Source organism: Mustela nigripes, chromosome 13, assembly GCF_022355385.1.
Source record: "Mustela nigripes isolate SB6536 chromosome 13, MUSNIG.SB6536, whole genome shotgun sequence".
In the NCBI taxonomy this organism is placed as follows: Eukaryota; Metazoa; Chordata; class Mammalia; order Carnivora; family Mustelidae; genus Mustela; species Mustela nigripes.
This window is the reverse complement of record NC_081569.1, coordinates 96,851,822-96,864,092: the sequence shown is the minus strand read 5'-3', so window position 1 is coordinate 96,864,092 and position 12,271 is coordinate 96,851,822. Positions and strand designations below refer to the sequence as shown.

Sequence of the window (12,271 nt, the reverse complement as noted above, 5' to 3'; positions counted from 1 at the left end):
CACCCAGGCGCCCCTACATAGATATTTAAACGAAAAATGCAGTTCCTCAGTTAGACTAGTTATATTTAGTGCTCAATAGACACATATGCTGAGTGGCCAACCTACTGGACAACACAGATACAGAACATTTCCATCAGTTTTTTTTGGACAGCACTGTGATAGACTGGTCCTGAATGTAAGGCACGAGTTTAAGACCGACTTCTAACTGAAAGACATTCTGAAGCTAGTGAAAAAACAGTGAGTCCATGATGGCATAAACTGTTTTTTGATTCTTTAAGAAGCCATCCTGGAGACACTCAAATGTTAAAACTTCTTGGTTATAAGGAGCTTTGAGAAAGTATGCAGTTACCACTGAAAATAGAATGGAAAGCTGAAACTTAAAGAAGTGAGCCTTGCAACAAACAGAAGGCAAAACATGAGTATCAAAAGGAAAGAATGACAAAGGGTATGGTTTATGAGAAGACAAATTCTGCATTTCTACAAGAATTTTAAGTTGGCCAAGATAGTTACATGGGATGGTTTGTAGATGAATAATGCAAAGGGCTAGGGTGTAGGACTAACAGCTGGTTGGCACTTAGTCCCAACACAGACACTTCTGCATTTGTTGATGAAAAACTTCTGGAGCACCTGAGTGGCTCAGTCAAGTGTCTGCCTTTGATTCAGGTCATGTTCCCAGGGTCCTGGGCTTACTGCTCTGTGAAGAGTCTGCTCTCCCACTTCCTCTGCCTGTCTCTCAAATAAATAAAAAAATAAAAATAACTTCTACAAGAACATGTAAAAATCAGATACACACATGTTAAATATGCCACAATACATTTTTAAAAGAATGATGCTTTAATGTAGTTACATAATATTTATGGGTAATCCTTCAACATTTTGAGTTTAGCAAATCCTAAGATGTTTTACTTAATTATAGAATTCTTGGTTTTAAGAGCTTAAGTGAATTAACTTTAGAAGGTATATAAAACCTGGACTTAAAATCTCTGGTCTGGGTTCGTGGTACCTCCCAGGGTAATTTGTGAGTATTAAATCACATACTGTATGTAAAACACCTGGAACAAAGATGGAGCTAAATGCAGCTCTTTTTAATGTGTAAGCCATTTTTGCATTATATATGATTTTTTAAAAATAAAAACAAGAAATTATATAGAAATCTTTTGCAGGAAGAATTTGACCACAAGCAAAACAAATTTAAGGAGGTCACCCAAGAATTACTCTGGACGAAAGAATCCACTCTGAGAAGAAACTACATTTTAGAGATCCTATACATCAAGTTTTAATAAAAATCTTCTAACAGTTAAAACAGTATTTACTCAGGAATACTTGTAATTTCAGAAAAGAATAAAATGCTCCAAATAAATATTTTAGGACAGAGGAAGTAGCAGCTACCTAAGCCATAAGAAATAGTCTTACACAGACTAACTGTAAGTCCTGGCCCAAACCAGCAATGGTATGCTAAGACCAGAGATGGTTTTCTCTAGTAACTTTTACTTCCTTTGTTCCCAGAAACCGGTTATGAGGCTATTGCAATGATCTAAAAAAGAGGCTGATCTGAAGAAGGGCCATAGGAATGAACAGAATGGAGCAGTTCTGATTTCATTTTCCACAATTTTTTCAAGCAGCTTCATTTTCCATTCCTTTCCCCTGGTTCAAATCCTCATCATAGTTTAGCTGGTGTATCACCAATTTTTAAATTAAAAAATAAAAATATTAAGTTACTAAAATAATAAACAGAAAAAAGAACCTTCAAATACAGAATGTAGTCAGTAAAAAGTAGCAATTTTTAACTCCTACTCAACCCTAAAACTGTGTTCCAACTCTGGAAGTTAAAAAACAGAAATCACAACAAAGATGTGAGTAACATTATAAAACCTATAAAAGCTGAAGTCTGTTTATCCCAACGCAGCTCCAACTTTATGCTTGAATATAGAATTCCATATGTAGAATAATATACTAGAAAAACACAAAAAGTGGTATGCTTATATGGTTTCATACCAAACAACTTTTCACTATCTTAGTCCTTCAAGGTATATTTTCTACATATAGGAACTCAATTTCTTTAACTGAAACTCAAGAAGAAAATTGGTAAGAAAACTCTATGACTGGAGTGATAGGGATCAATATCTGTTTAACATTAAAAGATAACCCACAACCCATTCTGGAAACACTAGGTTGAAATAAATACATGTGCAATAAACTGATAAAACTGCTTCTTCACAAGGAAATTAAATAGGTTTTAATGAAATTAAGGTTTTACAGTCAAATGATTGAAAATGTTAGAGTAACATCTTCCCCTCAAGTATATGAAAGGCTTCCCTTTCTCCAGTTTGACACAAACCACAAATAAATCCCAAACTGATCTGTAACTAAATGGAATTTCTTTTTGTAGTATCACCTATTACTTTAACATATCACAGGAATTTACATAACAGGCTAGAGAACAGAAGTAAGACATAACAGGTGCTTCAGTACCACCCATATTATCTACTAAGACCACAGTGTGAGCAACAGAGTGTAGATTCATAGTAGTAGTTCCCTGAATAAAAGAGTTTAGACAGAATCTTCCACAAACACAGGTTTTTGCAGTATCCAAATCTTGGCACAGATGAAAAGGAATGATATGAGAGCCATATGGAATCCTATTGGGAAAAAAAGTTCAAAAAAAATTTTTTAATACACTATTAGATTCAGAACTTCATGCATTAGGTCATGAATTTCTGGACACTGACTTATAACCATAGAAAAATAAGATCTTTAATTAAGTGACTCAGTATATTATCCTCCCTTCCAAACAGTTAAGAATGGTGAAAATATACTAAAAACACCATATGACATATTGTATACTTATACTACTCCATAAAGTATCTTTTAGCACTGTCACTTAATAGCAAAACCCATGGAATAGACTGCAGAGAGTCATCTGTCCTTTATGGATCTACACTGTAAGACCAGTATAACATGATCATTTAAAGGTATAGTTCTGTTACACAATTCTCATAATGGTAATGGGAAAATTACCGAGTTCTATTTGTGAAGAAACATTTACGTAAATATATCCAAATATTCTCCTAGGCATCCATTGTTCAAAAGGGACTTTAAACTGTGAAACAGATTTAAAACACTTATTGTTTGGGGTATTTGTTTTAATTTACTGGCTGGCTAAGCCAGTAGGCTGACCTCACCTTGCTTGAATTACTTAAAACTTCCAATGATGCCCATTGCGATTAAAATCAAGTCAAACTATTTACCTTCATCTATGAGCCACTGTAAGATTGTCTTTTGAGGTTGCCTACCCATTGTTCAACTCCCCAAAACACTGTTCCCCCAAACTCAACCAGGCCCCAAGTCACTTTGTCTGTCTCCCACAGAGTCTGTGTTTTGTTCTCTAGTCCCTAACTTAGGCTGGCACGTAATAGGTGTTCAGATCTTTTAAACAAATAAATAAAATCTACTCATAATTTAAACTGGGGTTCAAAACCCTTTTAGAAAGAGTCTGAAAAGATACATATCAAATAAAAAAGTTTCCTTTTCATAAGGGATTAGTGACCAGCCTTGTTTGCAATTCATTTTTTTCAACTGTACTAATTTCTTGCTTGTATAAGTAACAATTAAAAAAAAAAAAACTGTGCTAGGAGTGTCTACCACATGTTTATGTTTATCTCTTTCAGGCTGTTGATTATAGCCTAGGGAAATAGGTAACAGTTAAAAACTGCATTTTCTATCTAACATAATTTAAATTCCCACAAATTTTTCTAATAGACCATAACTTTGTTTGTAACCAGTAGTTAGGGCAATTCACCAGCAGCCAGATAAAGGCATTGTTCTCACAGTTTTGGATTGGTATTCTTTTTATAACAAGTGGGCTGAAAACATGCAAAATTATACATTAGTAAAAATTAAGGTCACCTTAAAAGAACATATACCAGTAGAGGTCAAGTTTAAAAAACAATGTAAATACTACATGCTATATCATTCACCACTATCAATTTATTTTTCTACCTTCCCTATCATATCACATTTTAATCACCTATTTTTTTCCTTCCACTTTTCTATGTTGGACGTCAGTTCTGAGCCAGCCAGGTGTCTCAAATCATCAGAATTTTTAAAGCTCCTCAGGTGACTCCAAATGTGAAATAAAGTTTGAGAATCACCACTTTAAACTAAGAGCTCTTAAATACAAATGGTGAGGAGGGAGGGTTGTAACTGATTTCAGTCAGGGTCCATGAGCATTATAAAGCTGTATGCAAAATTCTGTGTATTTTTCTAGGCCCATGGGCTTTTTTTTTTTTTTTTAAAGATTTTATTTATTTATTTGACAGAGAGAGAGATCACAAATAGGCAGAGAGACAGGCAGAGAGAGAGATGAGGAGAAGCAGGCTCCCTGCTGAGCAGAGAGCCCCATGCGGGACTCGATTCCAGGCCCCTGGGATCATGACCCGAGCCGAAGGTAGAGGCTTAACCCACTGAGCCACCCAGGCGCCCCCTTTTTTTTTTCTAATCCTCTCTACCCACTAAAAAACCAATCCTGTCTCTGAAATATGGTCTTCCTACCATTTTATGGGCACTCAATAATAATTTGGTCTACATCTTAGTCTCCTATATGAAAGAAGCACGGAGTTTGGGGTCTCATGAAACCACGTGCAGTTAGTGTTCAAAGACAAGGGGGAGGAGAACCAACAGCTATTGAGTCCTACTATATGCCAAAGTATTAGCTCCTTTATCTTCACAACTATGTAAAGTGGGTATTATTATTCCTGTTTCACAAATGAGAAAATTGAATCAAAGGAGGTTTAATAACTTGCTAAAACCACACTAAGGGGTAAAGCCAGGAATCAATCTCAAGTCTGACTCCAAAGACCACACTTGACCACTGTGCCAGATTGTAATTCTCAAACTTTAGAGTGCATCAATACTACCTGGAAGGACTGATAAAAACACCAGGGTTAGACCCCACCCTCAGATTTTCTGATTCAGTAGGTCTATAGTGGAGTTAAAACTTCACATCTCTTACAAGTTGCTAGGTGATTCTGATACTGTTGGTCATGGACCACTCTTGGAGAAACAACTGCCATTCATTCATTCATTCAAATATTAATTAAGAGCCTAATATATGGTAGGAACGGAGGAATATCACATTTTAGACCCTGGGGAAACAGTAAGTAATAAGACAAAGTCCATGCCCTCATGGATCTTACATTATAGTGGGGAAAACTGACCAAAAAAAAAAAAAGTTAAAAAATATGTAATACCAGGTAATAAATCCCATGACAAAAAAGTCAAGCAGTGTAAGGAGGTGGGGGAATCAAACTTTAAATAGAGTCAAGAAATGCCTTTCTGGGTGCCATGTGGGAAGAGAACTGAATGAAGTGAGAAAGTGAGTTATGAACCTTCTGGAAGAAAAGCATTCCAAGCCGGAGTAAGGAGCACCAAGAAGGTCACTGGTGCAAGAGGCCAGTTTGTGCACAGCATTGTAAACTATGTTAAAGACTGTGACTATTACAGTGAGGATGATGAGAATACTAGAATGCTAGATACCACATTTTATGACTATATAAAGTCTTACCTATTATATAATACCGCTTGTGCAGAAGATTCCAATAAAGTTAATGGCGTTTGCAGCATTATAATCGGAAGGACTTTTGGTTGTTCAAAAGTATTTCCAAAAAGATCCAAGTACTCAAGGGATAAATTTTTAAATTCACTAGGCAAAAAGGGAAGCTTATTTCGAGCTGCTGACAAAAAACGCAGTTTTGTCAATTGTCCCATCTTGAAAGGAAATCGAATCAATTCATTATCGTCAAGTTTCAAATCTGTAAGTTCTCGGAGCTGGCAAAACTGCACAGGGAGTGCCTTAATTTTGTTCTTGCTGAGATCCAAACTCCGAAGTGACATCTGGAGTGAGGACTGACACAGGGCTACACTAAATGACTCCAAATAATTGTCATTCAAGTTAAGTTCTTGAAGATGGATGAGGTCCCCAATTGTAGCTGGAAGCTTTTTTATATGGTTGTGACTCAAGTCTAATTTCTTCAGGTTTCTTAAGCAAAGCATACGCATATCAATTCGGACAAGCCCACAGTAAGAAGTCTGAAGATGTTCCAGAGAATATGGAAAGTTCTTGCTTAGAGGATAGTCCTTTTTGGATGTGATAACCATTTTAGTTTTAAATTTTTCAAATTCTGAAGTCTTCACTGGTGTGAATGTTGTAAGTGGTGCTTCAATATCACAACCTCTATGAGCCAGTCTCACAGCTGTAAGGAAACTTTTTAAACTGCTGGAATTGGCCTGAATAAATAAAAATAAGTCGTACAATTATAAATTCCATTTTAGATAATATATGCATGCTAATTCATCATACAACAAATTCTGTAAAATTATGCATGCAAAATGGTGCAATCATTTCTTGAAAATGGCAGTAAAAATAATTTTTTTAGCACTTTATTGACTAAATTTCAATACAGATACAAAACTTTGAAAATTTCTGAAAAAAGGTTATGTTGAAAGACACACTCTAAATAAAACCATTTAAAAAGGAACGAAAAGAGCATAAAATAAGATGGGAAAGCATGAAAAGATTCCACTTAAGGTTGGGTTTGGAGTTCCTGGGTGGCTCAGTCATTAAGCAGCTGCCTTCTATTTAGGTCATGATCCCAGTATCCTGGGATCCAGCCCCGTGTAGGGCACCCGGCTCAGAGGGGGAGCCTGCTTCTCCCTTCTCCCTACCTGCTACTTCCCCAACTTGTGTTCTATCAAATAAATGAAATCTTTATTTTATTTATTTTTTTAACGATTTTATTTATTTATTTGACAGACAGAGATCACAAGTAGGCAGAGAGGCAGGCAGAGAGAGGAGGAAGAAAAATAGGCTCCCTGCTGAGCAGAGAGCCCGATGCAGAGCTGGATCCCAGAACCCTGAGATCATGACCTGAGCTGAAGGCAGAGGCTCTAACCCACTGAGCCACCCAGGCACACCCAAATAAATAAGATCATTAAAAAAAGAAAAAAGACGGATTTAAGATGAACTAAGATGGGGCACTTGCTGGCTCATTTGGTGAAGCATGCAGCTCTTGACCTTGGGGTTGTAGGTCCGAGTCCCACATTAGGTGTAGAGTATAAAAAAGGTGTTAAGTATAAAAATAAAATCTTTAGGGGTGCCTGGGGGCTTAAGTCCAATAAGTATCTGACTCCTGGTTTTGGCTCAGGTCATAATCTCAGGGTCATGAGATCGAGCCCCACATCGGGCTCCGAACTCAGCTTGGAGTCTGCTTGAGATTCTCTCTTCCTCTCTCTCTCTGCTTCTCCCATTCATGCTCTCTCACTCTCTCTCTAAAATAAGTAAATTGTTTTTTAAAAAAATATTTTAATGGTTTAAGTATTTTCTAAAATGATAATAAATATAACACCCCCTAAATTGTCCTACTTGCATTTTATCTTTTTTTACACCAAATTTAGATTTGCAACCTGATTATGCTGGCAAAATGTAGACTTGTGCCACCGGCCTTATAGTTCCCCTCTAGAACACCATAAGGCTCCATCTGGAGCACAGAGCTAAGTCATTCTCCTTCCTCCCCATCCTGCATAGCCTCTCTGCACTTTTAGAGCTGGGCCAGCATGCCAGAGAAGCTGCCATTGCTTCTTCAAACACATCTGCCAAGTGTCCATCCCTGTTCAGCTAAGTGGGATATCAGGATGCTCAAACAGCTTCTTCTATAAAGAAAATACAATCAACCAACCTAACCATTAGTGTTTTTAATACCATACCTTACTTAGACAGATATCCACAGGAGGCTCCTTTAGCCGAACAGTAGCTTTCCCCTCATCCATAAATTTGGTGAAGAACTGCTCAATGTTCTCCTTTAGCTGCTTAAAACCAATGAGAAAAAAAGGATAAAACCAGGTATTGTGATTCAATATTTATTACAACTAGAATGTGCCCGTCACTTTGCCAGGCTTTTTATTGAAGTCTGGGAGTTTTGTGGTTTTAAGTTTTAGTTTTTAATTTCATTGTGTGTTTTTTTTTTTCTTTCTTTCTTTTTAAGCATTTGGGTAGCTACATTTCTTATCTAGCTTCTGGTAGATACTACTGTTTTATCAGCCCAGTAACCCTTTCCTGTGAATCCCGTTTGGGAGAATGCTCCTCTTCTCCCGTTCCAACTATGTGACCGTAGTAGGAGCTGCCAATAGTAGTTACTTGCCTTCTTAACTTCAGTCCATTAGTCCCAAGTGGACACACTCCCACAAGATTATAAATTCCAAGAAACCAGGAATCTTGTTTCCTTTGTTCGATACTGTATCCACGGAGGCACAACAGTGACCGACACATAGTGGTGCTCAAAAATTACTAATGACAATTGTTGCTTCTGCTTTAGACTTCAACAACTACTGAAAAGCCACTCTGTACCGGGTACTATGTCAAGGGGGTTAAAACAATAGTAGTGAAGAAAACCAAATGATAATTACATTTATAAAGTTGTCTTTATAAATTACATTTATAAAGTCTGATGAGAGACAATTATTAAGTAAGCAATTATAAGCACAACAAATATTAAGATAAGGGAATTAGAGACTACTCTAAGACCTTATATAGCAAAGGAAGCTCACCTGGTCTAGGGGAAAGGTGACCTTGAAGGTGAGAACTGAAAGAGATGTAGGGCAAGTGAGGATACTGGGGAGAGAGAGGGAATAGCATACCGATAAGGAAAAATGTGTACTAAGCCTTGAAGGCAAGGGAGTTTGGCAGCTGTGAGGAGCTGAAAGAAGTTCAATATGGCTAAAGGATTCAGTGTAGAAGCAAGTGAACCCAGACAGGCAGAGATCGAAGGCTGAAAACTTTTGTAAACCATGTCAAGAATTTTGGATTTTATTCTGCAAATGATATCTACTGAACGACTTTAAGTTGTGAACATAGTTCTACACTTTGATAACTTCCCTTTAACCACAGTGTAAGAACGAACTTTGGGGGAGGGGGAATTAGGATGGGGGAGGGTAGAAATAGGAGCATCTTTTAAGAGACTAGCCAAGGAAGGGTTAATGGTGGTTTAGACTGTAGTTGGGACAGAAGGAGGTAAGAAAATCTGAAAGATACCTATGAGGTAGAACTGAAAGAATTCAGTATTTTATTTGATGTGGGAATGTAAAAGCTTTAAGGCTTCTGGGCAGAACACTTTTTTTTTTTTTTTTTTAAGATTTATCTATTTGAGAGAGAGAGAGAACACGAGGTGGAGAGCGGGAGAGGCAGACCCCACTCTGAGCCTGACTCAGGGTTTGATCCCAGGACCCCATAATCATGAACTGAGCTGAAGGCATATGTTCAAACAACTGTGCCACCCAGGCATCCCAAGAGCAGAGTACTATTTAATGAGTTGCATAATTCCAAGAGAAAAGCAAATTTAGGGTGGCAAAGAAAATTAATTTTTAGATATCTTGAGTATGAAATGCTACAACATATCTTAGTGAAGATTTCCAATCGATAGAAGATTCAAGTTGGAAATTAGGAGAGGACTAGTTAAAGATACAGATTTAGAAATTACAGTGAGATGGGTAGTAGCTGAACAATGGAATAGAAAAGTTGGTAAAAGAAAGATCCCCAAGATACTTCTACACTTAGCACTAATACTAGTCTTCAGGACCCAGGACCAACAACACCACTTTAACTCTTCCAACAAATGTTTACTGAGCACCCACTATGTTCCAAGGCCTGTGCCACTACCTCTTCTACAAAAACCTTTCTCTGATGCCTGGGTGGCTCAATCAGTTAGGCATCTGTGTTCAGCTTTGGTCATGATCCCAGAGTCCTCGGATTGAGTCCCATATCAGGCTCCCTGCTCAGCAGGGAGTCTGCCTGTCCCTCTCCCTCTGCCCTGCTCCTGCTCTCTCTCAAATCAATCAATCAATCAATCTTGAAAAAGAAAAACCCACTTTCTCAAGCCTCTGTAATGAAATTCATTTAGCTTTTTGATACTTTACTATTATACTTCTACCTTTATTATAGCATTTATCATAGCCCACCTTTGTAGTGCAAGCACTAGTTTTTGTTTTTTTCCTTTCTAGTCTTGGAAGGATAGTGACTAAATCAAGTTTATTCTCCCATAGCATCTAGCACTGCATCTTGCACACAGTAAACCTTCAACTCATAGTTCTCAGTAAAGTTTTGATTAGGATCACGACCTACCATTACTAGTGCACTTAAGCTTAGGGAAGAGATTGTTACAGACTTTTTAAAAATATACACTACCCGAGCTGGGGTTATTGGGGAAGACAATGGTGAAGAAAAGGGAGACACAATTCTTGTTATGAGTTTGCTTCTGTCAGCTTACAGTCTTCTAACCTATAAAATATTGGGTGATTGCTGAAGTCTTTTCAAGTTGAAAAGCTATATGAGTTGATTCCATGAAAAAGGAGAAATTATACTTTTAACTGCCTGTATCAATTATTAAGCATCTCTGAATGAGATGCAATAAACACATCCCTCAACTAAGAGTATTCATTGTGGAGTACAACACTATGAGGGAATAATCCCAGAAACTGTATAAAATCTGGACAAGAGTCAGATGCAAGGGTGGGAGATGAGTTGTCCCCTCAATTTTATGTATAAACTTTATTTAGACATAAGGGTATGCCAGTCATTCTGACAAAATAACATAGTGCCTTGTAAAATGAGGAAGACAATTTTATAAAACTTGTGTTTTGAAAATTGTTTCATCTTCCAATTGTTTTTAGAGTTTACTATTGCTCTGTAGAGGAGAAAAAGCCCTCGCCCTAGAAAATCAAGTCTTAGGAAATTAAACATTTAAGGAAAAAGAGAGAGAGAGATGCACTAACCAGTAACATTAATAAAATATCAAGATGCAACCCAATGCATTACTGTTATACTACTATACCAATGTGGTCTAGCGACCTTGGACACTATCCAGCATCACTTAAAGCCTAAAAAAAAAAAAAAAAAAAAAAAAAGCTAGCGAAAGTACCGTGGGGGGAAAAAGCTTACTGAACGAAAGTGCAATTATTTTACTGGTCCCCCAAACTGGAATGCTGTTTCATTTAAAGTTTAGTTTCACGCAGACCGAGTTTCCAGAGGCTTTAAAAGGTCCGGGCTACTATCCACTACTGAATAGAAAGGCTGTCAGTTTAGGGCAAAAAAAAGGAAAGAAAAATAAGGAAAAGGTGCCCTCTCAAAAGCTTTCCTCCTTCGGGTTCACAGGAGACGCCCAGGGCTGGAAGGGGTGGTGGGGCTCAGGTATCCGCCCCCAGGCCAGGCTCCAACCTCTGGAACCGGCGAGCATGCGAGACCCGAAAGAGAGGAGCTCGTGGCCAATTCCCGAGGCAGGCCGGGTTCTGTCCACGCACCTCATAGCGGGTCCCACGCTTGTCTTTCAAAGTGGAAATGAGCAGGCAGGTGGGGTGCGGGCCGCCTCTATCGTCCCGAGCCCCAGCCCGAGGCTGACTCCTGGGCGTCTGCTGACAGAGGCTCAACACCGCCCGGACGCCCTTACCCCGGTTCCTCATTCCCAGAGCCGGCAAATGCCGACTGACTACTTCTACGTCGCAGTGGAGCTTCATTTCTCCCAGCAGCTGTAAGCCAAATCCAGAACTCGGCTTTGAAACTTCCCCCTTCCCGCCGCGCCGCGCCGCCGCCGGGGTCCTGGAGCGCGCGGGCTGTCCCCGGATCTGCCTGCCTGCTCGGAGTGCCCACAGCTCGGATTTTCTCAGAACAGCGGCTCTATGGATCTGCGGGGGCGCCTGCCTCCCATTTCACTTGCAGGGCCGAGTCCTCACTGCGGCTGCCGGTCGGCGGAGCGCGGATACCGGCCGCCTGAGGATTCGGCTCGTGCCTCCCGATACCGGCGACTGGCGAAGGCGCAACGTCCTTTCCCAGGAACGCTTGCGGCTGGCGGGGCAGGTGGTTATTGTTTGGGGCGGAGTTCTAGTTTCCGCTGTGGACACTTAACGGGTTTCGGTAGTTGAGTTTCCCAAGGGGAAGCGGGTGCTCCCCTGTTAAAGGGAGAGTGTCTTTACCTACATAGCTTCGGAACTTGGGACTTTACGAGCTGCCCATTGCGGCATTTCCTGGCGCGGATGGGCTGGTGTTTGTTTTGGTTTTGGTGGCTCCGCTCACTCCGGAGGCAACACCTGTCCCGTCAGAACTGAAAGATAGGACAGTATTTGACTTGGCGATTTCTGTCGAACAAATGCCTAGTAGCGGTTGTGTGGAGTGACTGGTTTAACTGTATCCGACACTTGTTAAGACCGTCCAGACCCCACATGCCTTTCG

At 39.3% G+C, this 12,271-nt stretch overlaps 1 protein-coding gene across 6 annotated transcripts; it reads right to left on the bottom strand.

Annotated features, from left to right (window-relative positions):
• Positions 1 to 796: 796 nt before the first annotated feature.
• On the bottom strand, positions 797 to 11,867 carry LRR1 (leucine rich repeat protein 1). Of its 6 annotated transcripts, none has more exons than XM_059371266.1 (4): positions 11,347 to 11,867; positions 7,762 to 7,863; positions 5,564 to 6,285; positions 797 to 2,639 (listed from the first exon to the last, which is right to left on the bottom strand). In XM_059371266.1, the coding sequence occupies exons 1-4, from the start codon at positions 11,557 to 11,559 to the stop codon at positions 2,399 to 2,401; spliced, it is 1,278 nt and encodes a 425-aa protein (XP_059227249.1). In that variant the 5' UTR covers positions 11,560 to 11,867; the 3' UTR covers positions 797 to 2,398. The 6 variants fall into 6 exon arrangements, with proteins under 6 accessions (XP_059227249.1, XP_059227250.1, XP_059227253.1 ...); XM_059371267.1 differs by having other exon boundaries at positions 7,762 to 7,860; XM_059371270.1 differs by having other exon boundaries at positions 7,762 to 7,860; positions 11,493 to 11,582.
• Between the last annotated feature and the right edge of the window lie 404 nt (positions 11,868 to 12,271).

What these genes read in the sequence shown, in the direction of transcription:
- LRR1 (XM_059371266.1), bottom strand. Translation starts at nt 11,559, where the DNA reads ATGAAGCTCCACTGCGACGTAGAAGTAGTCAGTCGGCATTTGCCGGCT. An exon ending in TGGATATCTGTCTAAGTAAG is followed by an intron (nt 6,286 to 7,761) that starts GTATGGTATTAA and finishes TTATTTATTCAG; the next exon opens with GCCAATTCCAGCAGTTTAAA. An exon ending in CAAGCGGTATTATATAATAG is followed by an intron (nt 2,640 to 5,563) that starts GTAAGACTTTAT and finishes TTTTCCCAATAG; the next exon opens with GATTCCATATGGCTCTCATA.